Source organism: Thalassophryne amazonica, chromosome 15 (assembly GCF_902500255.1).
Source record: "Thalassophryne amazonica chromosome 15, fThaAma1.1, whole genome shotgun sequence".
Classification (NCBI taxonomy): Eukaryota; Metazoa; Chordata; class Actinopteri; order Batrachoidiformes; family Batrachoididae; genus Thalassophryne; species Thalassophryne amazonica.
In genome coordinates this window covers 4588859-4615789 of record NC_047117.1, presented here as the reverse complement: position 1 = coordinate 4615789, position 26931 = coordinate 4588859, and the positions used below count along the sequence as shown (strand labels likewise).

The 26931-nt window shown below is 40.1% G+C and overlaps 2 protein-coding genes across 4 annotated transcripts; one reads left to right on the top strand and one right to left on the bottom strand.

Moving 5' to 3' along the window:
• The first annotated feature begins 3211 nt into the window (after positions 1 to 3211).
• On the top strand, positions 3212 to 15706 carry si:dkey-23f9.4 (hydrolethalus syndrome protein 1 homolog). 2 transcript variants are annotated; one of them, XM_034187944.1, is made up of 12 exons: positions 3212 to 3405; positions 9347 to 9517; positions 10315 to 10437; positions 10891 to 10964; positions 11253 to 11455; positions 11848 to 11903; positions 13520 to 13686; positions 13836 to 13881; positions 13959 to 14013; positions 14083 to 14164; positions 14235 to 14261; positions 15546 to 15706. In XM_034187944.1, the coding sequence occupies exons 2-12, from the start codon at positions 9424 to 9426 to the stop codon at positions 15678 to 15680; spliced, it is 1062 nt and encodes a 353-aa protein (XP_034043835.1). In that variant the 5' UTR covers positions 3212 to 3405; positions 9347 to 9423; the 3' UTR covers positions 15681 to 15706. The 2 variants fall into 2 exon arrangements, with proteins under 2 accessions (XP_034043835.1, XP_034043834.1); XM_034187943.1 differs by having other exon boundaries at positions 15543 to 15706.
• Positions 15491 to 25473, bottom strand: mrpl4 (mitochondrial ribosomal protein L4). 2 transcript variants are annotated; one of them, XM_034187950.1, is made up of 9 exons: positions 25273 to 25473; positions 24080 to 24161; positions 23133 to 23304; positions 22971 to 23022; positions 22228 to 22350; positions 21184 to 21285; positions 20953 to 21062; positions 18840 to 18913; positions 15491 to 15942 (listed from the first exon to the last, which is right to left on the bottom strand). In XM_034187950.1, the coding sequence occupies exons 1-9, from the start codon at positions 25318 to 25320 to the stop codon at positions 15797 to 15799; spliced, it is 909 nt and encodes a 302-aa protein (XP_034043841.1). In that variant the 5' UTR covers positions 25321 to 25473; the 3' UTR covers positions 15491 to 15796. The 2 variants fall into 2 exon arrangements, with proteins under 2 accessions (XP_034043841.1, XP_034043840.1); XM_034187949.1 differs by having other exon boundaries at positions 21184 to 21290; positions 22233 to 22350.
• Between the last annotated feature and the right edge of the window lie 1458 nt (positions 25474 to 26931).

The window sequence follows — 26931 nt, the reverse complement described above, 5'->3', positions numbered from 1 at the left end:
TAAAAAAAAAAAGCATCCCAATATGTGCCAGCAACACTGTCCGGGGTCAGTAATCATAACTGAGCTAGGACAAGGTTAGGGTTCAGGTTAGGTTAAGGTTCAGGTTAGGTTAGAGGTTAGGTTCAGGTTAGGTTAAGGTTCAGGTTAGGTTAGGGTTCAGGTTAGGTTAGGGTTCAGGTTAGGTTAAGGTTCAGGTTAGGTTAGGGTTCAGGTTAGGTTAGGGTTCAGGTTAGGTTAAGGGTCAGGTTTGGTTAAGGTTCAGGTTAGGTTAGGGTTCAGGTTAGGTTAGGGTTCAGGTTAGGTTAGAGGTTAGGTTTGGTTAGGTTAAGGTTCAGGTTAGGTTAGGGTTCAGGTTAGGTTAAGGTTCAGGTTAGGTTAGGGTTCAGGTTAGGTTAGGGTTCAGGTTAGGTTAAGGGTCAGGTTTGGTTAAGGTTCAGGTTAGGTTAGGGTTCAGGTTAGGTTAGAGGTTAGGTTTGGTTAGGTTAAGGTTCAGGTTAGGTTAGGGTTCAGGTTAGGTTAAGGTTCAGGTTAGGTTAGGGTTCAGGTTAGGTTAAGGGTCAGGTTTGGTTAAGGTTCAGGTTAGGTTAGGGTTCAGGTTAGGTTAGAGGTTAGGTTTGGTTAGGTTAAGGTTCAGGTTAGGTTAAGGTTCAGGTTAGGTTAGGGTTCAGGTTTGGTTAAGGTTCAGGTTAGGATTGATAAGGGTTATGATTAAGGTGGGGTTAAATTATGGTGAGGCTGGGATTAAGTTAGGATTAGTTCAGGCTATCGGCTAGTTTGATTATGAGGGTGTAGTTGTGGTTATGTTCGGGAAGATGATGTAAAGTGAGGTCATTGTGGACTCTTTAAAGGTTTAGACATCAAAGCACTTTAAGAGAGCGAACCATGAATTATTGCCCTGTTTATTTATTTACGGTGCATCTAGAAAGTTTTCACAGCGCTTCACTTTTTCCACATTTTCTTATGTTACAGCCTTATTCCAAAACGGATGAAATTCTTCTTTTTCCCTCAAGATTCTATTCACAACACCCCATAATGACAACGTGAAATGTTTTCCTTTAAATTTTTGCAAATTCATTAAAAATAACAACCTAAGAAGTCACGTGTCCATAAGTATTCACAGCCTTTTGCTCAACACTTTGCTGATGCACCTTCAGCAGCAGTTACAACCTCAAATCTTCTTGAATATGATCCACAGATGACCTGATTGCTGCACGTTGAGTGATGATGTGCACATCCACATTGTCAAGACTAAAGTCCAGGCTTTCAGTAACTGGTCAGAGTCTGTGAGAATCTGGATACTGACCCGAGGCAAAACCTGGATGTCATTTATACGTGGTCTCTGTGAAGGATCCGGGGCACCACTGGAATGACTTCATGTCAAATAATCACTGACTTAAGGCGACACTGATGAGACGTACGAGTTGCATTATGAGGGAACATGAGCTGCAACGACATGATCATGTGGACATGGTCCAGCACACAGGTGCCTTGGTATTAAGGACCCCCAGGAACCGCTCAAAGGGGCGACCATGTGTCTCCTGCGTGTGACGGATCGACGGCTGACTTCGGGAAGTAGAGATAGACAGGTTCTCTGCCTGTCTGGTTTCCATCCGGAACCCACGGCGGTTTCATCGTTCAGTGGATGCAGTAACATGTGGGACAGCACATACTCCCAGACCTGACCCGAGTCACTAAAGGTTGTAGGCTGCCATTACTTTGAAAACCTCGTCTGAGTATTTAACATCATCATCATGAAGGAAATTCATTTCAGTTTCTTATATCTGTCATTTTCCCCTTGTTTGTTTGTTTTTTTTTTTCATGAGACTTGGTTCAGAGTCGGCCGGAGAAAACTGAGCAGCTGTCGTGTGTTCACCGCTGTTCAGGACGGGCACGAGGTCTGTGTGCGAGTCCTTTCCTAGGCAGGTCGGGGTAGGAGGCTTCACGTGTGGGTTCCCGGTTACCAACATACAGTTAAGTTAAAAAAGTTAAATCATCACAGAAAAAGTTTGTCAAGAGTAAAACAATTAAAATACTGATCCAGGCTTTGATATAAAAAGCAGTTAATTATTAGTACTATTAAATGGTGTAAAAAGATGTACTGCATGCAGAGGAAAAAATCTGTTCAAACATAATATTCTTAGTGTATATTTCCATTTTCCGCTTCTTTTCAGTTAATTAAAGTCACATAAAGCAGAAGTCCTGTTGTTGTTTTTCCACCTCATTTAAATGTTGAGACATTCAGTGATTAAAAATGTGAGTTTAATTCTTGTAGGAAACAAGTGTCACTGTGGTATTCGGTATTAACTCGTGTGATGGACGTTCCAGGTCACTTAAACACTAAATAATTCAAACTTTTATCACCTCTCAATAATTACATTTTGTCTAATTTGGCAATTAGAGTGCACTAAGCTTAAAGCTTCCAGAGTCAAAATGTGAATTGATCAGCGCCTTGGGGCAACTGTTTGTTGTGATTTGGCGCTATATAAAAAAAATTGATTGATTGATTGATTGATCAGTGAGTCGGGAATCTTTTGTCAACAATAACTCGAAATATAAAAATCACCAGAGGCTGAAACTTTTCACTCAGAGAGATTATGAATTTGACCAGTGGTTCCCAAAGTGTAGGTCGCAGCCCTTGGCGGGCCGTGAAATTACTGCACATGGGCCATGAGAGGCAATTAATGAATAAATTACTAAAAACATCTTTGATTTGGTCAAGCATTTTAAATGATCAAAAAAGTTGCACATTGTATATAAACTGTTGAAAATGGACAATTATATATATTTACACATTTTTTAAAAAGTTAATTTTGATGTTTTTATTTGGGTAGTGGCTCCTGAATGCCTCTGATTGGCTGATTGTTGTCATGTGACAGCCTCATTCTGTCCATGGGACTTGAAGTTCTTTCCGCCCGTGTATTCAAATGTTTCTTGTCGCGTACCTGTAGAGTTTATGTTTTGGGACACGTCTTCTGCACCTGTCAACATTTTTCATTGGTATTCATTCATTCATATATATATTGTATTGAATCATCTATCACAGCATGTCTACATTTAAGGACTCAATCACATGTATTTGAACTTGAGCTTTTTGTGAATTCTACAAATGAAGGCAACATTCATACATTTGATTCGTGTCGCATGACGTGTGGATGGATGAAGAACTCCGTCACAGGCTCATTTTCATTTTGGGCTTACTTTGCGCTGGTGGATTACTTGTTTCTCTTGTCGTATCTGGCAACAACACGCGCTTCATGTGCTTCGAAGCAGGGTTTGTTGTGTCGGAGCTAACGGCTGTTGGTTTTCTGAGCCTTTAGACACAACATTGCGCTGTTGTTAACGCCAAATTTTAACGTTATCACGTCGATATGAAGTGATTTTAAAAGAGAAACGCTTTTTGTTCAGGTGAGGAGGACAAACTCTTTTTATATTTGGTTACGAGCTAAGCTAGCAGTGATTTGTTTGCTGTCTATGCGAATGCTAACTGTTAGCCTGTGTGTCATACACGTTTTTAAAAAATATAGGACAATTTCAGAGTTATTTATTTACTTATTATGATTTAGTTATTGACAAATGCAAACATCGTTAACGTTTAAAAAATTGTAAAATTGACTGCAATTTAGGGTTTTTTTTTTGTTGTTTGTTTTTTTGTTTTTTCTTCGAAGTGGATATTTTACCGGATACGGCAAACACGGATCTCCTCGCTGATTGGCTAGTTCAAATGACGTCATCGAGGAGTTTATTTAAACATGGCGGCGCCCTCGGCATTGAGTGTTGGTGCTAATTTGTCATCGTTTAATGCCGTTTTGGGCGCCATAAAGTCGTTTGAAATAATTTGGAAAGTCGGTGGAAATAATTTCGGGCATGGTGGAAATAATTTTTGCAGTCTTGGTAATTTTCTGTGTCGGGTGGGGATGATAAACAACTTTTTTTTTAAATTTGGCCTTAAGTGGCCTCATTTTTTGTAGCCAACATGAAAAAACATTCAGAATGCCATGGTAAACAGAAATACAGAAGTCCACATCGGCGCATGTGTTTATCCTGTTTTGTGTCTGTCAGATTGTCACGTCTGCAAAACCTTCCATCAGTCCACCCCTGAAAATAGTGAATGGTAAAATATGCCAATTTTCAATAATCAAAAGCACCAATAGTAGAGAAGCTTGAATCTTCGACTGGACTGGGTTGCTTGTAGAGCCCGACCAATATATCGGCCGATATAAGCCCTTTTCAAAGTACTCTCTATCGGCCGAAATTTTGCCGATAGAATGCCGATAATTTCTCATGAACAGAACAGTTACTGAAATAATGTTTGTGTCAGCAATGTAAAATGTCCTTGCACCATTTGTCCAGTAGATGGAGCTCTGACTCCATTCAACTGAGAGCTGCTTACACCCCTGCTTAAATGTGTTCATCACCAGCCCCCATAGTTCGCCGTCACACTGCACTGATCGGCTGACAAAAGCCTACAAGTAAGTTTATAAGGATGTTGTTTGTAATAACTTTGCGATCACATTCACCCCACATTTCTCCCGTTTCAGTTCAACTCAGTTTGATTAACTCAGTTTATGTAGTAATGTGTCAAATGTGCTTCATTGAGTCGGTCACGCTTTTTATTAAGCCCACATTGTGTAGACCTTATTTCTAGCATGAAAAACTTTCGTTTACTGCTAAGAGGTTGAAACGTTCAAATTCACTGGTCGTCCGGAAGGGTTCTGGGAATTACTGCCATTTGCCATTAACCCTCTGGGGCCGACGCCGTATACGACGGCTGGGACCAAGCTTTACTAAATTATAAATAACTTTTTAATTATATGAGATAGAAACATACTTTTTTTTTTTGCTGAAAAGTTAACTCCGCGGACTTTCAATCCACTGTTGGCCATCTTGGTACTCCTCATAGAAGATGTGTGATGACGTGTGCAATGTGAGTGTTCAATCGGAATTGATTCTCCGTCACATGGTTTTCCAGAATCCAATCGTAGGGCAGATTTATCTCACGTGATATGGCAAAGATCGTTTTCAGGAGTGATAGCTTACTAGTTGGCCCATTTGAATAGCCCCCTAACTGCTCCAATTGCATTTTTGCATTTTTTGAACTTGAAAATTCTTCTCTGTTATAAAGGTAATCAATATGAGGACAAAGCTTCAGCTTTTAGCACATACCATTTTTGTTAAGGGTCCAAAAAAGAACATTTTATTCATTAAAAAAAAAATATCGGCTGCCGGCAAATCAGCCGGTTTATTGATTATCGGCATTTTTTTCATACAAATATCGTTTTGGCATCGGCCTCAAAAAATCCATATCGGTTGGGCTCTAGTTGTTTGACGCGAGGATGTTTCACTTCAAATCACAGAAGCTTCCTCAGCTAAAATTCTTGCTCTGGTAGTCTGACTTCCGTCTTGACCCTTGTAGAGAAGAACAAACAGAAGCCACAAAAGCTGGAGTTTTAAACCTAACCAGACCCCTCCTACCGAGAGGCAGACTGCTATTGGCTAGTGACTAAACACTTGCTTTAATTCGTGATGTTACAGTTATAGAGAACAGGCAGCTCCAGACAGGGGTTTACAGAAAACCCACTCACACTGACCAATATCTGCTGTTTGGCTCAAACCACCCCCTTGAACACAAGCTCAGGGTGATCAGGACTCTTCAACACAGAGCCCTACAGGTGCCCACAACTGCAGAGGGAAGGGCTAAAGACCAACAACTTGTCCGGAAAGCCCTCACAGTATGTGGGTACCCACGATGGTCCCTGGATAAAGTGCAGAAGTCCCAGAGAACAAAGAGACCAGACAGACAGGAGACAGAGACAAGAAGAAGAGTGTCTCTCCCTTATTTAGCAGGAGTAGGGGAAAAACTACAGAGGATCTTCAGACAGCACAAAATCCCAGTTTACTTTAAACCTGTTAACACCTTGAGACAGAAATTAGTTCACCCTAAGGACAGGATCCCTAGTTACAAACAGAGCAATGTAGTGTATTCTATCAGATGTCAGGAAAACTGTAACGAACACTACATAGGTGAGACTAAGCAACATTTACACAAAAGGCTATACCAGCACCGCAGAGAGGGCGCCAGTGGACCTCAGTCTGCAGTTCATCTCCACCTCAAAGACACTAACCACACGTTTGAGGACAAGGAAGTTAAAATATTAGCCAGAGAGAAGAAATGGTTTGAGAGAGGGGTCAAGGAGGCATTCTGTGTGAAACAGTTGAAACCCAGCCTTAACCGGGGAGGGGGTCTGCCTCTTGGTAGGAGGGGTCTGGTTAGGTTTAAAACTCCAGCTTTTGTGGCTTCTGTTTGTTCTTCTCTAAAAGAGTCAAGACAGAAGTCAGACTACCAGAGCAAGAATTTTAGCTGAGGAAGCTTCTGCGATTTGAAGCGAAACGTCCTAGCGTCAAGCAACCCAGTCAAGTCGAAGATTCAAGCTTCTCTACTATGGAAACCACCTGGACAACTGAGAGCCTTCACAAAAACAAAAGCACCAATATTGAGCTACTATCATGAATGTGAAATGAGGAGATCTTAAACTCCGGTAGCCTTTAAGTTCCCGCCCGACTGCAGCCGTTCCGTTCCATCCGTCGTGAATAAATTTAGACGGCCTGCATAGGTTTTAATATTTTAAAATTAAAATTGGAGCATCTTTTAATTTTGACTCCTGTGAAATTCTTCAATTGACCTCTACTTGAACGCCAACTGAAAATTCAAGTGGCCAATCAGTTTTTCAAAACAGGGTTGTCCGAGGACTATTTCTGCCGAATTTGATGTTTTATCACCATTTGCAGGATTCCGCTCTAAATATTCTCTTATCTGCTGCACTAGATGTTGAAATAAACTCTACGATGACATCATTTGAAATAGCCAAACAGCGAGGAGATCTGGTCAAATAGCGCTAGGTGCGTGCTTGCCGTATCCGGCAAAATATCCTCTGCCTATTTATTTTGTTTTTTCAGAACTTTTAAATAAAATCTCCATAATGCAAACAAAAAGGCCTTTCCTTCCTGATAAAGTTGAGTTCTGTTTAAAGTAAAGAGTATTAACAGTAATAACTAAGTGTTTTAGTTCATGATGATGAAGTTCAAGTATCAAGTAGACTTTATTAGCCCCCCAGGGGCAATTCGTTGTGCAGCCAGCAGTAGAACACATTCGGACATACATAGACATAACATCATCTAAAATATAGCATAAAAACTCACCATGATAACTCACCACACAGTAAACATAATAATTCAGTAATAAGAAAACCTAGTTAAAAACCACTCATGTGATAGTGTTTAAAAATCTAATAACAATAGGAATAAAGGAGTTCTTATACCTACTGGTCTTACATTTCTTAGACATAAATCTACGACCAGATGGAAGCATTGTGAACTCAGGGTACAGGGGGTGAATGGAATCGTCCATGATCAACCTCGCCTTTTTAATTGATCTGTTTTTATATATAGATAGCGGGTCGTTTAAGGAAACGCCAGCAGTCTTGTTGCACTCATTTACAATACGATCCAGGTGTTTTTTGTTTTTCAAATTTAAAAACCCATACAACAGATAAAAGAAAAGGTAAGAACAGATTCAATAAAACAGGAATAAAACATCTTCATAAAAGTACTGTCCACATTAAAATGCCTGAGTTTACGATAAAAATGCATGCGCTGGTGAGCTTTCTTACATACCCGGTCAGTCTGGTGCTCAAAGGTTAATCCACTGTCAATACAGGTTCCAAGGTACTTATAGTTCTGTACATCTTCCACAGCCAGTCCATTAATAACTACAGGAGAAATGTCATCCTGCTTTTTCCTAAAATCAATTAACATCTCTTTAGTTTTGTTCACGTTGATATCTAAAAAGGATGACTTACACCAGCTGATAAAATCTGACACCACAGGGCCATGGTCATGATCATCTGAATTTAAAAGAGACACAATGACAGAATCATCAGCAAATTTAAGGATAAGTCGACCTTGATGTTGACTTTGACACATGTTTGTATATAGAACAAATAAAAGAGGTGAAAGGACACAACCCTGTGGAGAACCAGTGGAAGAAATTAGAGCATCAGATAAAACGTCATTGACTCTAACCCGTTGAGATCTGTTAGTTGAAAAATCCATAAACCAGCATAAAATTCCTGGGTCAAAGTTGTGCTCATTTTTTAACCTCTCTGTTAGGATATGTGGCTGAATGCAGTTAAAAGCAGAAGAAAAATCAATGAATAAAAGATGTACAAAGGTTTTAGCCCCCTCTAAATGTGCAATAACTGTATTCAGTAAAGTGCAGAGTGCATCATCAGTTCCTCTACCTGACCTGTATGCAAATTGAAGAGAATCCAAATCATCTTTGACAAGGTCTAAAAGAGCATTTTTCACAATTTTTTCGAATGTCTTCATCACCAAGTGCAACAGGCCTATAATCATTTAGCTGCTTGGGTACACTGATTTTTGGCACAGGAACAATTATTGAGTCTTTCCATAAACTGAGGACCTTGTGGAGACAAAGAGAACATTCAAAAAGAAAAGAAAAGATCTCTGCCAGCTGATCAGCACAGTTCCTAAGAATGCGACCACCAGTGCCATCGGGGCCCGGACTTTTCCTCTCCTTTGTGGTCCTGAAAAGCCTCTGAACCTCGTCCTTATTGACATGGGTGGAGTTCTGTCCAGGAACTGCAACCTTGAAGAGGGACTGTTCTTTACTAAAATCATGAATGTTAAAACGATTATAAAAATCATTCAGTTCATTGGACAAATTATAGTTAAGTTGTTGAGCTTATCTTTGATTCTTTTTTTTTTTTTTTTCAAAATTATTTTTGGTCTAATACATATCAGAAAATGGCTAGTTTTTCCTCACATCTTAAGTTCAAACTCTTATTTTGAAAGGTCTTTGATTTGCCAGAGGAAGATTACAAAAACAGAAAATAACGGGCAATTGGATACCGTAGTGTTGTTTGAGTCTCGTGGGTGACAAAGAACATCTGACGCAATAATTGTACTTCCGGGGACAGCCCCATTATCATTATTCACATTAAATCTTACCGACACGACCTCTCTCCCATTTTCCTTGTCTTCCCTTCTCCACTGGGAAGCAAAAAAACAAACAAACAAAAAAAAAAAGAACCTGAACTTTTCGCGACTTCTTCAGTGATTCAGCAGCCGAAAACAAACCAGTACACCCTCTTTCTGTGTGAAGTGATGCTGTGTTTGTGTTCTGCACAGGCAGACTGTCGCCAGAAGTGGTCAAATCCCGCAATATCACGCAGGGGTTCAAACAAGACTGCACTGTCCCATAAGCAGTAAATATCCTCAGTCTGAATTTGTCGTATAGTATTGTTGTACATATTTTTGTATTTTGTAGGTGTTTGGGCTTTTATTTTGGCGGCGTTGCCTCAGGTTGCGCATTCTTCCTGTCTTGAGGCTGTAAATTTTGGGGACATGCTGGATTTCTCTGAAGAGGAAATTGAAGAACAGCTGAAGCTCCTGGGCTACAAAAACATCCAGAAACACAAGCTGTGTGAATTTAAACGAGGTAAGACTCCTTTTCTTTATTTTGACATATTTTTATTTATTTTGCTGAACGTTTCTTTTCTGCCGATCTGTCCGTGCACCTCTCTGATGCTCTGTTTGTAGGATGGTGTGTTGCCATAGCAACCTGCACCGCAAAGAAGTGCCCACTGTATTTCTGGTGCAGTTGTTTTGATCAGCTGTCGGGCTGCTGGTGTTGTTTCATGGATTCATCACCGTCTTTTAATCCATTTACCAGCCAGCAGAGGCCCTTCGAGGTCATGTGATCAACCTGTTTGAAGACCCAAAAATTCAAGAAGTGGTTCATACAAAAAGATTGCTTTTTTGGTAATGTTTGGATTTCTGAATGTGCCTCAAAAACACATCGCTTCTTGTAATTTCTTGAAGAGGTTTGTGGGTGGTTGTTGTTGTTTTAAGCGTCTCACCTTTGTGATGTCACAGAGGTCAGATGGGGATAAAAGCTCACATGGACCAAATCGTGATGATCAGGAAATACCAGCACTGGATATTTTCTGTCCAGCTGGTTGTTTGGGTCCTTATATTTATATATTATTTATTAGTTTTTTGTTTCCATTCCTGTCCTGCGGTTGCCACCAGGTCTTAGTGTAGTGTTGCCGCTACTCTTTCCTTAATTGGCCATTTGAGGTGGTGCAGCATCACTGTTGTGTTCTAGAGCACTAACGTGAACCAGACTGTCCAATTTTTTTTATTTTTTTCTTTCATGCTGCTGTCAGTTTTGTTTTGCCACGTTTGACCCGAGGTGTCTCTGCTCTCACACACTTCTTGTCTGTGTGACCTTAGAGCTCGATGAACTGATCCAACAAGGAAAATGGGAAAACCTGATTCCTTCCAGTCAGAAGAATTCCACTGGATCTCACACCATCATGTCTCCTGTGACTCCGCCTTCCTCCGTCAAAGAACGCGGTGAGCTCATGTTTTTGACGTCTCACTTTTTAAAAAAGGGTGAGGTGAGCAGCTGGAGCGCGTCCAGCAGAGATAACGGCTCACCAGAATCCCGTCGGGAAGACAGTTTATATCAAAAGATGAGTGTCAGTTTTTATTTCCTGTTATTTACATCTCAGTGTTAAACATGAAGGAGAAAAAAATGCATTTTGTGTCACAACAGCCAAATTTTTATTCAAGAAAAAATATTCTCACAAATAAGTTTTAAAATACAAAGGAGAGAGTGACTGTGACCGTTTGACCTTCTGTCCCATATTTACTGTCTGATTCATTCATTCATCTTTTCTAACACCCCCCCCCCCCCCCCAAACAAAAAACACATTTACATACCAAATGTCCAAAACAAACCTCCAGGGTACTTTTTAGGATTTCTTGGTGTTTCAGGTTAACTATAGTTTCTCTGTTTCTCCTCAGTCAGTCCGTGCTGTGTACAAAGTCCCAGTGATGGATTTTTCTTACATGAGTTTGAAGAAGAACCTAACAGGCCAGTAAGTGTTGATTATGTTTTGATTACTGATCAAATGTGAACAGGATGTAATCAATAAATAACTGCTGCTGAATTCAGGAGTTCAGTCTGACCATCAGAAAATTGTCTACGACACAAAATCCTGTTTTTTTTTTGTTTTTTTTAGGTTGATTGGGTTTGAAACTGTTTATTAAAGTTAATAATGGATCAGGTCTGCAGTGCATCCTGTTAAAGGACTCGCTCTCTTCAACATGGTGTCAGGGTTTTGTGGGATGCTGAAGTAACCCCCCCTACCCCACCCCACCCCCAGGTGCTGACGTGTCAGAACAGAGACTTTGGGCAAAAGAAGGGGCAGAGCGACTCATACGCTCAACACTCTGTGGCGGCGAAGCACCGCCTACCTCCAGGAGCTCCGACCACGCTGTGGGCGGCACCGGGTTCGGAACTCAGCGAGAGTCCCACGTCTGTGCCGGGACTCCGGCACAGACGCTTCATCAAGAGGAAAGTGCTGAGGTCAGTTTCCACACTTAGCAGAACTGTGCGCTCCGAGTGCTCATCTAGTTCTGTTCACTTGTTAAACTAAGCAGCTCGTACTTCTGTGTGTTGTTGTTTTAGTGATTGATATAAATTACAGTCACGTCAGGCTGAGTAGTTTTTTGTTGTTTATGGTCACAATCCTAAAAAGACTTATTTTTTTCTAAATTCTTTTGTTTGAATCATGCAGTGGTTTGAGTTAGCTTTGCTTTTGTTTTTAGCAGTTAGCATTAGCCTCAAAAATAGAAAATTGTGATTTCATCAGGTTGTTTTTTTCTTTTGTGAGTCACGTGACACATTGAGATCTGTGACATCACAGTTACAGTTTTCTCCCTTCTACAGAATCTTTTTTTTTTACCCTCCATTTGCAGGAAACGTGACGGACAGTCTGTGGTCTGCGATGAATCCGTGTACAGTGAAGAATCAGGTGATAACTTTTTTTGGTCACGTGTGAAATGAAAATATAGTGTAGTCCCTTCTGTCACCACCGTGTGATGCTGTGAATGTTTTTATTTAGTTTTTTAAATGCCAGATCACTTTAAAGAATATATGCAAACTGAAAAAAAGAACAAGAGTCCTAAGTTTTTAAAATTTTATGTTCAACGCAAAAGAAAAATATTTAGAAAAGATTTCAGTTTTTATTGACAGAATATTAAATTGAAATTTGACTTCTGGGAATTAACTGGCCCACTGTAATGTTGTAAAACTGAGACTGATTTTTGTTTTGATTTTCTTCTACTGTCAGTCTGTAAGAATCACACTGAAGCTGATCATCAGTGATCAGCTGATAGAAGCTGATCAATAACAAGGTCTGTTGTACACTTGGAGAATCCTGACAGTCTGAGGATTACATGTAAAATTAAAAGGATATAAAGACAGAGGCGTAATCCCCGTGGTCACCACCGTATGGAGCTGTTGGAGCTTCGTAGAGAAGTTAATCCTCTTAGCCTGTAAGCTTCAGTCTCTGCAGGCGCCTTGGCGGCACCACGAGGACGCCACTTCCTGTGGACACCATGTATAAAATGTACAACAGTCAGTGGGATGAGGAGAGCGACAGCGACTCCCACAGCGCCTCCTTCTGGTCAGAGAGCGAGCAAGAGGGGGAGCCAGTCATTTATGGGGGTGACGCACTCCGAGAAACCGCAGAGGACAAAACATCTGAGGAGAGTTCCAACAGTCTGGCGACGAGTTCGAGGATGTCCGGCTACGTCACCTACAGACCGGACGAGGACGCAGAGAAACGCACCGTGACCGAGTTTGACCCAAACAGTCGAGCAGAACTTTGTGAGGAGAGCGAGCGTTCGTGCTTCAGCTACAGTGGGTCTGACCAAAGGTGGGAGGTGCCTGTGGTGATGATGTCAGAGGGCAGCAGTCACCAGGTGGAGGATCCTCAGCCTGAAGAGACTGACGACGAAACAAAAACCGATCAGCATGCAGAGCGGGAAAAGAAAGACAAGAGAAAGTCAGAAGAAAGAGTCCAACGTGAAGAGATTGATGACAGAATCACATCAGAAGCTCGAGTTTATCTTGAGGGACGCAAAAAGGTCGACGTGGAGGCTGGTAGTCCAGAAGAGACGCCAGACGACAGGAATGTAAAGTTCATCGAGGCCGAAGCGGATTTCACCCGAGGACGGGAAGGAAACCTGAGACCTAAGAAGGGTGACCGGGTTTGAGGGTGTTTTCTAGAAACCCCAAAACAAATGAGCCGAGAGTTCAGGAGCAGATCTAGCTCCAGCTAATACAGCCCTTTTGCTCTGTGTGTGTGTGTGTGTGTGTGTGTGTGTGTGTGTGTGTAGCTCACTAACTTCTGAGTCATTGTTTTAATTACAGAATGTTTATTAGCATTGGAAATCTTTTAAATATGCACACAGCACCGTCCATCAATCAGCATCTCTTTATTCAACACCTTAACCATGTTTTTACACAACTTTGGTCGGTTTGACCCCCCCCCCGCCCGAGATCCACCACTGGAGTCTGAGCTAAATAAAATGATTTTGCTGCTAAGCAAATTAGCATAAATCTTAAACCTTTTTTCGTGCCCAGATTCAGTGAGCTTTCTGAGTGAACGTCTGGCAGAAATCGATTTATCCGCTTCAGAGAAACACGATTCTGAGACAGAGAACGAAGACGTCACCAGCTGCTCTGATCGTCAGAGCGCCGAGTTGCAGGAAGCGTCTCTGAGCGCCTTTGAGTCCTACATCAGGAGTCTGGTGAGTAAACGCTGTGGGGTCTGGGTCCCCAAAAACCCCCGACCGGGAGCCTCGGTGTGTCGTGTCCCAAAACACCTGAGATCTGCTCTTTAAATATTTTAAACTTTTTGATGGTCCTGCTGATCGTGAGCTCGTTTTCTTCTCGACAGACTGAAACTCGGCGAGACTTCAGGATCCGATCCAAACCCAAATCCTGTAAGTCGACTCAAACGTTTCACTTACACAACACGTTAAGAGCTCGAGACCTCATGGACTTGGGACTTGTGTTTCAGTCATCCGTCCGGCACTCGGTCAGCAGAAGGTTAAGAAGAGCGACCCCGTGGCCAAGTAGGTAAAACCACGACCCAAATGCCCACCATTAGTCTGAGCGCTGACCAGTTTCTGTTGTCTCTGAAGGTATTTCTACTACAAGCGGCTGTGGGAAGCCTTGAAGCTTCCAGGTGAACAGGACCGCAGCGCCCTCCACAGGGAGATAAAGGTACTGACAGACCACCTCAGCAGCACCAAACCTGCACCAAGTCCCACTAACAACAACTTTGCATTTCCAGGAACAGCTGGTACACCAACCGCCACCGGTGAGTACACGCCCACTTCCTGTTCTTAACTGAGCATTTGAGATGCTTGTACGCATTTACTGTAGAAAACAAATTAAAGTTCAAAGTGGAAATATTCTAAAGCTGAATCCACACGGGCTCTGACCCGCATCGCGTTTGGAAACATTTCACTGGAACAAATGTGGATCGTTTCTGCAGGAGTACGATCATTCTGTCCAGCTGTTAAAGGAGAATTCTGATTTTTTTGTTTTGTTTTTTTTTACCCCGAGTTCTATTTCTAGATTGTTTTAGATGAAATTTTAAACGTGTGACTAACAACATATTTAGTTTATCATTAAAACTGAAAACACCGCCATAAAAGGCTTCTCTTGACCGCTGACTCCAGGTGAACCCTGTACTTACGTTTTGGTGTTACTCAGTCGATTTATGGACCCTGAAAATTTAGACCACTGTATGTTTTTGGTCAACCTCATTAACTCACAGTTCAACTTGTGTGAGTTAACAAGGTTCAGCTTGTTTGTATTTTCCAGCGTATAAGTTGCACCTTTTTTCTTTATTTTCAACTCTTTAATTTGGGATTTTTGTGCATTGTTGGCAGTATATTTTTTATTTTATTATTTGTCACATATTATTGCAGTTTATTTTGTTTAGAGATTTGATTCCTTGGAAAGTGCTATATAAATTGTCAGATTATGATTAAGAAGAATGATGATGCAATTTTATTTATTTTATATATATGTCTCGTGAGCTTCCAAACTAGTAAATAAATAAAACACGATTTATACTACAGAAAGTACAGCACACTAAAATATCATTAAACATGTTGGAAACCGCAGAGCATTTAGCTGCAGAGGAACACGTACGTATTTATCTCGACAAGAAAAAGAAAACCATAAGTGGTCTGTAAGTCCAGTTCAACACTCCTAGACCTTTTTAAAAAAAACAAACAAAAAAAAAACAAGAATTGAAGTCTATTTTCAAAGTCACAGCTGCCTGTTTAGGTCATTTTGAAAGCACAGATGAACTTTTGAATTTGATGTCTCTCCAAATGTGCGGCGCAGACGACCTGTTCCTGCTGTTGGAGGTGAAAAGCTCGACAGCGTTCAGCTAAATGTTCTGCGGCGGCGTTTTCAGTTTGCCTCTCCTCTGTTTTACACATCACCAAAATACTGCACCGTTTAAAATCTGTTAAGGTAAAAAAAAAAAAGACAATTCCTCTTTAACCTCCATTAGAATAAATTATCTTACAAACTGTAAATGTATATTATTTAAAACACTAACAAATTTTGGATTTGTGTTTTTCAGCCTAAACCTCGGCGGGTTTACGTACCAAACACGTACGTTGTGCCAACAGAGAAGAAGCGCTCATCTCTGCGGTGGGAGATCAGGAACGACTTGGCCAACGGTGTCCTTCCTCACAAATATGTTTACCGATTTTAGGCCTTGAGCTGCTGTACGTGTTTTTTGTTTTGTTTTTTAAGTTTCCATGACTTTTTTTTGGTAACTTTATTTATTTTCTTCATAAAATAAACCGATACGCGTTCCAGCTGTTGCATCTACGGGAAGTCTGAGTAGGGCAGGTTGCACGGGTACAGCAGCCTGTAACGGTGGTTGAGCCACAGCAGCTTCTCTTCCAGGAACTTGATGGTCGGCAGCGTGAGGACGAGGCCTTCGTGTTTCAGCATGCTGTGCACGTTCAGACCTGCAGACACACAACGCATGACCTCAAACATGCCTTCAAAGAGCAGAGGTGCTCTTTTTAGATCCCCCCACCTCCTTTTCACTCAGGACACAAATTATTAGTCAGTGTATTACACTATGTAACATATTTTTGTTTTGTTCCTGGGTACACAGTGTGTTTTACTAACCTGTTATGCCTTAAATAATTAGAAAATAGCTGTTATTCCACAGAAACTTTGCTTCTGTGATCAGGACAATGATATTTTGAAATTTTTCTGTTTTTAAGAATATTCTCAATTCGCCTTCACTACTACTGAGTAGTCTTCTAGAATATTCTTGAACTGCTAGAACTGTCCAGAATTTTCTAGAAGTTTCCAGAATTATCTAGGAATTTCAAGAAACTTTTAGAACTTTCTAGAATGAAAAAAGAAAAAAAAAATCAAAGTTTGTGCTGAATGTAGTCATTTTTGCATAGAGTTGAGACATAAGCAGTTGAAATATAACACTTAGAAGCCAGGAACAAAAATTGTGTTACATAGTGTTATATGGAATGCTAACATCTCTACAGGCTAACTGGCTAATTAATATTGTTGGACGACCAATCAGAAAAGCTCCGAAGTGTCCAGGTAACGAGGACAGTTTTGTTGGGGAAGCAAATGTGCGTGTGGTTAGCTCACTAAAATGGGGACCATTTTTAGATGACTGATTATAGAGTTAGCTGCTTACCTTCCCGTCTGCAAAGGTAAGCAGCTAACTCTATAATCAGTCATTTTATAAAGTATCTGTGCAACCAGATGCTTCAAATGATGTTTTAGCTGTTCAGTGGTAACACCTGATTTATGCAAGAGTTCTTGCTAACACCGTCAGGAACATTAATTAGCTCGTTACCCTGCAGCACTTCAGTAAGTCGAATGTTGAGAGATACATTTCTAAATGAATGAAGTAGTGAAGTTTCTTTATGAAGTCATGGCTAAATATTTAGCTAATGTTGAACATTTCAACAAACAGCTGCAGACTGTTGTCTTACTGTGACGGTTCTGTAATACGGTAACCTCCTCCTGAAATCTTGTGATAGTTTGAGATTTTGGTAATTCCTGGTAAATAATATGCAGGAGTACATAAATTCTTAACTGTAGGCAGTGAAATTATACACACACACGAATAATGATGATTAATGATAATTATTCGTAAGCTGCATGTAAATGTTTGAAACTGTCTAAATATTTGTTCATGACAGAAAAAAAAAAACTTCACTACTTCATTGGTTTGCAAAAAAAAAAAAAAAAGCTCATTTGATTGACAGCTGCAGCGCCAACACTGCACGTTGAGGTAAGCAGCTCACTTTCTAATCTGTGGTTATCCAAATTTTAGCCTGCTAAGGTTTTAGTGATTAAAACTGTTTTTATCAAGAGTGAAAAGTTGAACCCAACAATATATTTAAAAAATACAAATAGGCCCCATGTTAAACATCAAACTTCTTTAAAAGTGGTCAAATATTTCTCAACATTCAATGTAACCATGTGAAGTTTTATTATATATTCACAACACATACTATCAAAAATAAAATGATTTTTAGGTACAAGTTCACTTTTCTTTTTTATAGAACCCCAGTCACTAAAGTGTTTCAGTGAAATCTGACAATTGTCACAAGAATTTTTTTTTATTGCCACAATTTGCTGAACAGAAAGTGTTATCGCTGTAGCGCTAGCTTCAGGGTGCAAAAAAACTGCCTTTTTCCAAAATGTTAAAATTCTACATCTTATGGTCAATTACAACATTTCATATTTACATGGAGCTGACCTGATTTCTTCAGCTTCTGATTCAAAATTTTGTTGCCATCTTACGTGTAAGATTTCTAATTCCCGTTAAAATTAAATCATTGACTCGGATTAATTTAATTACACACCCACACACATATATACAGTTCAGTCCAAAAGTATTGGGCGGCTTGTTATTTCACACATTTTAATTTGTTTAAGCCAATTCAAAAACTAAAGTAAATCAGGCTTCTCCATATAAAAATAAAAAAAATTATCTTCCTTATACTCAAACTGAAAGTACATCTCTACAACTTGACATCAATTAATTAAAAATATAAAAGCTAAGATGATGGGTTGCATAAGTAATGGAACGCTTTGGTGTATAATACCTGTTAAAAAAAAAAAAATTGTTTTATTGCCAGTTTTCTTCAGACACTCTATGGTAAATCTGTGTGGAGTAGACAGTTCTCAAAAACTGAGTGATTCTGCAAGAAGGAGAAAAGTGAGGAAAACCACCAATTTGTCCAATCACTCACTCAGCTTTTGAGATTTGCTTTCAGTTTGAGTTTAAGGATGATAATTTGGGAATTTTTTTTATACTGAGAAGCCTGATTTACTTTCTGTATTCGAAATGGCATAAAGAAATTAAAATGTGTGAAATATCAACAACCTAATATTTTTGGAGGGCACTGTTTGTGTGTATACTGTGTATACACACAAACACACACTGACTGCAGCACTCTGCAAGCTTTCTTTGTTGTTTCTGTCATAATGCATTTGTTGCCTTTTCTTAAATTAAAAGTAAATTAATTTAAAAAAAGACGTGTGTGTGTATATATATATATATATATATATATATTTTTTTTTTTTTTTCCCCTCCAAGAAAAGGTGGGAGGGGGTTGAAAGTTAGTTGGATGTTTGCAGCTGTCGTATCAAACAATTTTGTTCATCCATGACAATAACATGGTGAAATAAACAAAGAAATTTACTGTTGTTCCTTTTGACTGGTTTAAAATATTTAAGGAAGAGAGTTAAATCACTGATGTTATTGGAAATCGTGATCCGCATCATAGTTTAAGAGAGGCTTTTCTTAAGGTTAAAAAAATTACAATGAAAAGTCACTGTGAGCTCACATTTTTATGGTTCTGTTTTTACTTACCAATAGCAGGAATCAAGCTGACCGTCTTTAAAGCAGCTGTGGCCTGAAGGATGTTTCCAGGAAACTCTTCACATCTGAAAGACACAAACACGTTCACCATCATGACCTTTGACCTGGTTAATGCATTACACGTCCTGTAAAAGTAATTATTACGTCCTTGGCAGACATAATTAAAATCATCAGCATTTATTTATTTGTCTGTCAGCAGAATTATGACAAAACTACTGCACGGATTTTGACTAAAATTTACATATTAGGCCATTGAAGACTCCAGTGAATTTTGGAGTTGATCCAGATTCTGGATCAAGATTTCACTTTGTACAGTAGTGTTCAGACTAATAGAAGTGCTATGTGACTAAAAAGATTAATCCAGGTTTTGAGTATATTTCTTATTGTTACATGGGAAACAAGGTACCAGTAGATTCAGTAGATTCTCACAAATCCAACAAGACCAAGCATTCATGATATGCACACTCTTAAGGCTATGAAATTGGGCTATTAGTAAAAAAAAGTACAAAAGGGGGTGTTCACAATAATAGTAGTGTGGCATTCAGTCAGTGAGTTCATCAATTTTGTGGAATAAACAGGTGTGAATCAGGTGTCCCTTATTTAAGGATGAAGCCAGCACCTGTTGAACATGCTTTTCTCTTTGAAAGCCTGAGGAAAATGGGACGTTCAAGACACTGTTCAGAAGAACAGTGTAGTTTGATTAAAAAGTTGATTGGAGAGGGGAAAACTTATACGCAGGTGCAAAAACTTATAGGCTGTTCATCTACAATGACCTCCAATGCTTTAAAATGGACAAAAAAAAGCAGAGATGCGTGGAAGAAAATGGAAAACCACCATCAAAATGGATAGAAGAATAACCAGAATGGCAAAGGCTCACCCATTGATCAGCTCCAGGATGATCAAAGACAGTCTGGAGTTACCTGTAAGTGCTGTGACAGTTAGAAGACGCCTGGGTGAAGCTAATTTATTTGCAAGAATCCCCCACAAAGTCCCTCTGTTAAATAAAAGACGTGCAGAAGAGGTTACAATTTGCCAAAGAACACATCAACTGGCCTAAAGAGAAATGGAGGAATATTTTGTGGACTGATGAGAGTAAAATTGTTCATTTTGGGTCCAAGGGCCGCAGACAGTTTGTGAGACGACCCCCAAACTCTGAATTCAAGCCACAGTTCACAGTGAAGACAGTGAAGCATGGTGGTGCAAGCATCATGATATGGGCATGTTTCTCCTACTATGGTGTTGGGCCTATATATCACATACCAGGTATCATGGATCAGTTTGGATATGTCAAAATACTTGAAGAGGTCATGTTGCCTTATGCTGAAGAGGACATGCCCTTGAAATGGGTGTTTCAACAAGACAATGACCCCAAGCACACTAGTAAACCAGCAAAATCTTGGTTCCAAACAAACAAAATTAATGCCTCGCAGATGTGAAGAAATCATGAAAAGCTGTGGTTATACAACTAAATACTAGTTTAGTGATTCACAGGATTGCTAAAAAAGTAGTTTGAACATAATAGTTTTGACTTTGTAGCGTCAACAGCAGATGTACTATTATTGTGAACACCCCCTTTTGTACTTTTTTTTACTAATAGCCCAATTTCATAGCCTTAAGAGTGTGCATATCATGAATGCTTGGTCTTGTTGGATTTGTGAGAATCTACTGAATCTACTGGTACCTTGTTTCCCATGTAACAATAAGAAATATACTCAAAACCTGGATTAATCTTTTTAGTCACACAGCACTACTATTATTCTGAACACTACTGTACATGCTTACGTAAAAAAAAAAAAAAAGCTACTGCACAGATTTTGAATAAATTTGCACCACAGATAGATATTAGGCTACGGAAGATTCCGCTGAATTCTGGAGGTGATCCAGATCCGGATTGGTCTTGTCAAGAATAATTACGATGGGTTCACACTATGAACGCCAACTGTTCCCAGGATGACAGTATGATTGACGTTCAGTCAAACAGGAGGCGCCTGTGAAGCTGTTTCTGAAGTTTATCCTGCAGCACCACCGAACTGGAAAAACACATATGGCCCGTTTTCTACAAAGCATGCAACAGTTTAACCAATAACATTTTACACAAACTTACTCGTCCACGATGAGGACAGACTCCCCCCAGTGTCTGTGTTTGATCAGGTCCAACAGGAACTCAGAATCTGGAGTGGGAATGTCCAGGGAGTCCACCACGTAAAGGAAACCCTAATATATATATTTGTTATTTTAACAAGAAGAAGTTGACAAGGATATGCTGGTGGTTTTAATTAAACGTGAAGAAAAAAAAAACAACCTTTAATATTTTCAGTGATGAGGTTCCTGTTACCTGAGCTCTCTTAAACGTTAGCGCCACCTTGAGGCCTTGTGCTCGTACCTTCATGGGCAGCATGTAATAGTAGCTTTTTGGGCCTCTGGGTCCAAAAGACACACCACCTGAAACCAGAACACACTTCTTATTCTGAAAGTCATCCTTCAAAATAAAACAACTGTCATAGGAAAGCAGGAGGCGGAGCCTCCATCTCCATGACCGGATCCCAAGTGTGTGAGGGTTCAGGGTGCGAGTCAGTGTTTCTGCACACTTTGGTTGAGGGAATTTAGTTCAGCCTAAATTTATATAAACAAATAAATTTATATATATATATATATATATATAATAAAAACATGAAATCAGGAATGCAAACACACGGTTCTTTAAATTTGTGGTTATTGATGCTTTTTTATGCGTTTGGGGAAAAAAAACAACACAAAACTAATTATTGGATCATTTTCTGTCGTCCGCTCTGTAAGAGCCGAGAGCGTCTTCAAATCGGGAAAATTAACCCTCAAACACCTGGGTCACGAAGTAAAACAAACAACAAAAAACAGGACAACAGCTGCGATCAAAACATTTTAACATGAGATTTCCATCCGCTGGGTTTATATTTTTAGTGTAAAAATAAATGAACTGATGAGATTTAGGTAACAGTGATTATTCACGAATAAACTCAGTGTGTTTTAAATACAGAACCAGGTTTACTTATTTTTCCTGAATCAATCTGGTTTCTCCCATATTCACTTGAAGCAGTTTAACTGATAAAAACACCTTAAATTAAGTTTATTCATTTAAAGCTTCAAATGGATGAAAATTGTAACTGCAACTAAAATGTTTAAATCTCATAATTAGGCTTCAATATTTCAGTGCACAGTAATAAACAACATGACATTGTCACAGTAACGGGATGCGTCCCATTCCAATTTATTACACTTTGAACCCTCACAGCTTCTTTCACTCAGTCACTGTCCAGGAGACGTCCTTTAAGTGTGTTCAGGAGACAATGAGACTGGACCAGAGTCTGAAACAATGCATCAGGTGACCTCCAAGCCGACCACGCCCACCTCCTCTCCATAATGGCGATCTGATGCTTCCATGGCGAGCTTTTCCAGTTCCTTTCTGTGGCCATGGTTTCTTGCCGCCACCTCTGACCTCTGCCCTGGTCTTTGTGTGGGCGTGGCTCTGAGGAGGGAGGGGCAAAAAGTCAATTACTATTCCCCCAATAACCTCTAAATTTACATTTATATTCATTCTTTTAAGCACATATTTCACAACAACACGGAGATATGTCATCTGCACCCAAAATCTAAATATTGATCAGGTTCTGAAGACGTTCACGTTGCCTTAATAAATGGAGGGCGGTAAAACGATTCATATTGGAAAAACGTGTAAATTATTTTAATTAAATGTAAACACTGATTCTTCTAAAATGAAGCAACGGCACAACAACCAGATCGATGTGATTATTTAACAAATCATTTATTAGCTGCACAAACGTCTCCAGGAGCTCAAAGCTGCTGACGTTCTTTCTAAATGTATCAAAATCTGAATATTAATATTAAATAATTCATAGCAAATACAAATTTAATTAGTGGAACAAAGTCATCTGTAGTGTGTAATCACTTTTTTACAGTTTACACCATCTACAGTTACCATGGCAACTGTGTTATTTTGTAACTTCTGTTCAGTCAATCTGCAGTTAGATGCTTCTGGAATTAGTCGGTGTAACACATTTAATTTTGTGTCTAATTTGTTTTAATAAATCGTATTTCTGTAAGTCAGCGTGACTGAGGAGAACTCACGATCCGTTTGAAGGTTCTCTGCCACATTTCCACCTGATGGATGATGTCCACCCTGAGACAGGAACAACAACAACAAAAACAATACGCGTCAGGTCGGAAGAAATCTTCTCACAGCCGCATTTTATCTGCGTGAAAGTTTCCAGACGTTAAATTTAGCGTCACCTCGGCGGCACTGCAAAAACGTCAGGGTGGAGCTGAGCCAATCCCAGTGGCTCACTGTCCACTTTCTCCAGAGACTCCACCCACGTTTGGACGGGGCTCAGATGAGCAGGAACGGGCGCATCACACGTCCTCAGGACAGGCAGGGGACAGTGTGGAGGCGGCGGTGGCCGCTCTGCAGGATGAAACACAAATGTCAGCACACACGGCAACGCACACAGGACAGAGACATCGACGCAATCACCACCACGTACGGCAACGCACACAGGACAGAAACATCGACGCAATCACCACCATGTATAGCAACACACACAGGACAGAAACATCAACACAATCACCACCATGTACAGCAACGCCCACGGGACAAAAACCTTGACACAATCACCACCATGTATAGCAACACACACAGGACAGAAACATCAACACAATCACCACCACGTACAGCAACGCCCACGGGACAAAAACCTCGACACAATCACCACCATGTATAGCAACACACACAGGACAGAAACATCAACACAATCACCACCATGTACAGCAACGCCCACGGGACAAAAACCTCGATACAATCACCACCGTGTATAGCAACACACAAAGGACAGAAACATCAACACAATCACCACCACGTACAGTAACGCACACAGGACAGAAACATCAACACAATCACCACCACGTACAGCAATGCCCACGGGACAAAAACCTCGACATAATCACCACCACATACGGCAACACACAGAGGACAAAAATGTCAACACAGTCACCACCGTGCACGGCAATACATGCAGGACAAAAACATTAAAATTGCACTGCAGTTTTACATGGATTCTCATGTGATTTGGTTTTTTGTGGGTCTGTACGTCAGCCGCACTGACCAAACACACTTTCAGCCCTCAAGTACAACATGATGACAAAAAATACATTAAATGCAGGACTACACAAGCTGGTCTTACTTAATCTGGTTGGATCCACGAGGTTCAAGGGCAGCCGCAAGTTTGAGGGCAGAACAGCGTCATCGGAAAATGTGGAGACAAGCTGAAGACGAAACAAAACTGATTTAGTGATGAAACACAACTGGAAGAAAAAACATCAACAACCTCCCATGTTCAATTATTACAATCAGCACATTTTATCTTCAATAATCATCATTTCATAACCAATAATCAAAGAAATATGATCACCAATGTTTGGTGTTGACTTTTTAATTGTTTTCAATCTAATATTTGCGTGATTCTTATAAATTTCATGAAACAAACAATAATGATATGATGGAATATGAAATAAACTGCTTCACTTCATCTGTCCTCAGAATCAAACTGAATTCTGCAGGTTTAACTCGTATTTACGATTTACTCAGAGCTCTAATACTCAGCTACAGTATCAGTCAAGGTTTAAATACTGCTGAGGAATCAATGGAAGGTTTTCGGCTGCTTGTTTTTCCAACTTTACATTTAGTCAAACTATTTAAATGAGCAGCTACAAGTACAGGAGACGTATGATAAAATACTACAGGTACAAGACGTTACGTAAGATGTGACGGATACACCGGGAAAGAATTTTAGATCACATGGGTCAAGGTTAATCAGCCGTATCCATAGAAACAGGACAGAGGATGGTAGTGGTTGTCACGTGACGACATTCAACCGATCAGAGGCGTTCTGCCCTCCATACCTACAGTCACTGCCAAATTTATTACTTTATAAATGAAACATTCACTCCTGTTTGAGACAAATATATACGTATATTCTAAAATACAACCCTAATACCTTTTAAGAACAATGTAAAGTTATACACTTTTTAAATTTGTTACTTTAAAAAACTATAATGTAGAATCAAAAATTGCAAATGAGGTAAGATAAAGATGTGGATAGGGAAGTGTGGGATGAGCTGCTTGGTTTGCTAGCTTTGTGTCAATTTAGCATCTTTACAATTTCTCCAAGTTCACTCTAATAAATATAAGCAACTTTAAAAAGTATTGTTTAAAATATACAAATCTATGTCCTGCTAAAAAAATTTTTTAATTTTGACAAGAATAGTCAAATTTCTAAACACAGTATCTGTGTGCAATTTGAATCATTTTCAAATTGATTAATATTGAATCTATTTTTTTACGTTTCGTGAGTTAGTTTCGGTGAATGTCACTCACCCTTTTAGCGACTCTTCTGCCGCCAACGAGCAGAACGAAGCGAAACATTTCGGTTTACTGAAACTCTTAAACTTCAGCCACTGATCCCAGACTCTCTTTTATAAATAATGAAACATAATAAATACAACTATTTATTTAATCTCGCTGTTCGCAGCCTAAAAGGTCGCAGACTTCCACCATCCACTGGCGTGTTGGCGCACGCTGATGACGTCACACAACACAGCGGCGCCTCCCAGAGGTGTATAGAGGTACTACAACTGAAGTAAAGCTGCAGTTACAGACGCAAACGGTGATGGATAAATATAGAAAAGCATGGAAAAGGCCAGAAGGACTGTGTTTTTGTGGATTTAGAGAAAGCTTATGACAGGCTGCCAAGAGAAGAGTTATGGTGTTGTATGAGGAAGTTTGGAGTGGCAGAGAAGTACGTGAGGGTAGTGCAGGACATATACAAGGACAGTATGACAGCAGTGAATGACACATTCATTCAAGGTGGAGGTGCGATTGCACCAAGGAGCAGCTCTGAGTCCTTTCTTGTTCACAATGGTGATGGACAGGTTGATGAGACAGGAGGCAGGAGGCTCCATAGACTATGATGTTTGCAGAAGATGCTGTGATCTGTAGTGAGAGTAGAGAGCAGGTTGAGTCCAGCCCAGAGAGGTGGAGATATGCTCTGGAGAGAAGGGGAATGAAAGTCAGTAGGAGCAAGACTGAGTGCATGTGTGTGAATGGGAGGGAGCCCAGAGGAATAGTGCAGTTACAAGGAGTAGAGGTGGTGAAAGTACAGTAGTGTTAAATGTAAATGGGCTGCATTTATATAGCGCTTTTCCATCTGCATTAGACGCTCAAAGCGCTTTACAATTATGCCTCACATTCACCCCGATGTCAGGGTGCTGCCATACAAGGCGCTCACTACACACAGGGAGCAATAGGGGATTAAAGGCCTTGCCCAAGGGCCCTTACTGATTTTCCAGTCAGGCAGGGATTTGAACCCATGATCTTCTGGACTGAAGCCCAACACCTTAACCACCTTAACCACAGTTTGAACATTAATAGTTTTGAGTTTGTAGCGTCAACAGCAGATGCTACTATTATTGTGAACACCCCCTTTTCTACTTTTTTTTGCTAATAGCCCAATTTCATAACCTTAAGAGTGTGCATATCATGAATGCTTGGTCTTGTTGGATTTGTGAGAATCTACTGAATCTACTGGTACCTTGTTTCCCATGTAACAATAAGAAATATACTCAAAACCTGGATTAATCTTTTTAGTCACATAGCACTACTATTATTCTGAACACTACTGTAGATGAGTTTAAATACTTGGGGTCAACTGTCCAAAGGACAGGGGTGGTGTCCAAGTGGTTAGTGGACTTGGTGTCAGTGTGGAAGGTTCCCGGTTCAAATCCCACCCCTGCTACATTTCTCCATGTTATGTGGAGTTGCGCCAGGAAGGGCATCCGGCGTAAAACTTGTGGCAATTCAACATGCAGATCCGCCTTGGATTTGCTGTGGCGACCCTGAGTGAAAACAAGGGAGCAGCTGAAGGGACTTAATTACTTGGGGTCAGCTATCCAAAGTAACAGTGTGAAGAAGAGAGCTCAGGCAGGGTGGAGAAAGGTGGCGGGAGTGATTTATGACAGAAGAACATCTCCAAGAGTG

Excerpts from the sequence above, each read along its gene's own strand:
- si:dkey-23f9.4 (XM_034187943.1), top strand. The coding sequence starts at position 9,424 with ATGCTGGATTTCTCTGAAGAGGAAATTGAAGAACAGCTGAAGCTCCTG. Across the intron at positions 11,456-11,847 it reads ATCAAGAGGAAAGTGCTGAG|GAAACGTGACGGACAGTCTG; the intron begins GTCAGTTTCCAC and ends CTCCATTTGCAG. Across the intron at positions 13,882-13,958 it reads CCGATCCAAACCCAAATCCT|TCATCCGTCCGGCACTCGGT; the intron begins GTAAGTCGACTC and ends CTTGTGTTTCAG.
- mrpl4 (XM_034187950.1), bottom strand. The coding sequence starts at position 25,320 with ATGTTTCGCTTCGTTCTGCTCGTTGGCGGCAGAAGAGTCGCTAAAAGG. Across the intron at positions 22,351-22,970 it reads AGAGAACCTTCAAACGGATC|AGCCACGCCCACACAAAGAC; the intron begins GTGAGTTCTCCT and ends CTCCCTCCTCAG. Across the intron at positions 15,943-18,839 it reads CAGCTTGATTCCTGCTATTG|GTCTGAACGTGCACAGCATG; the intron begins GTAAGTAAAAAC and ends GTGTGTCTGCAG.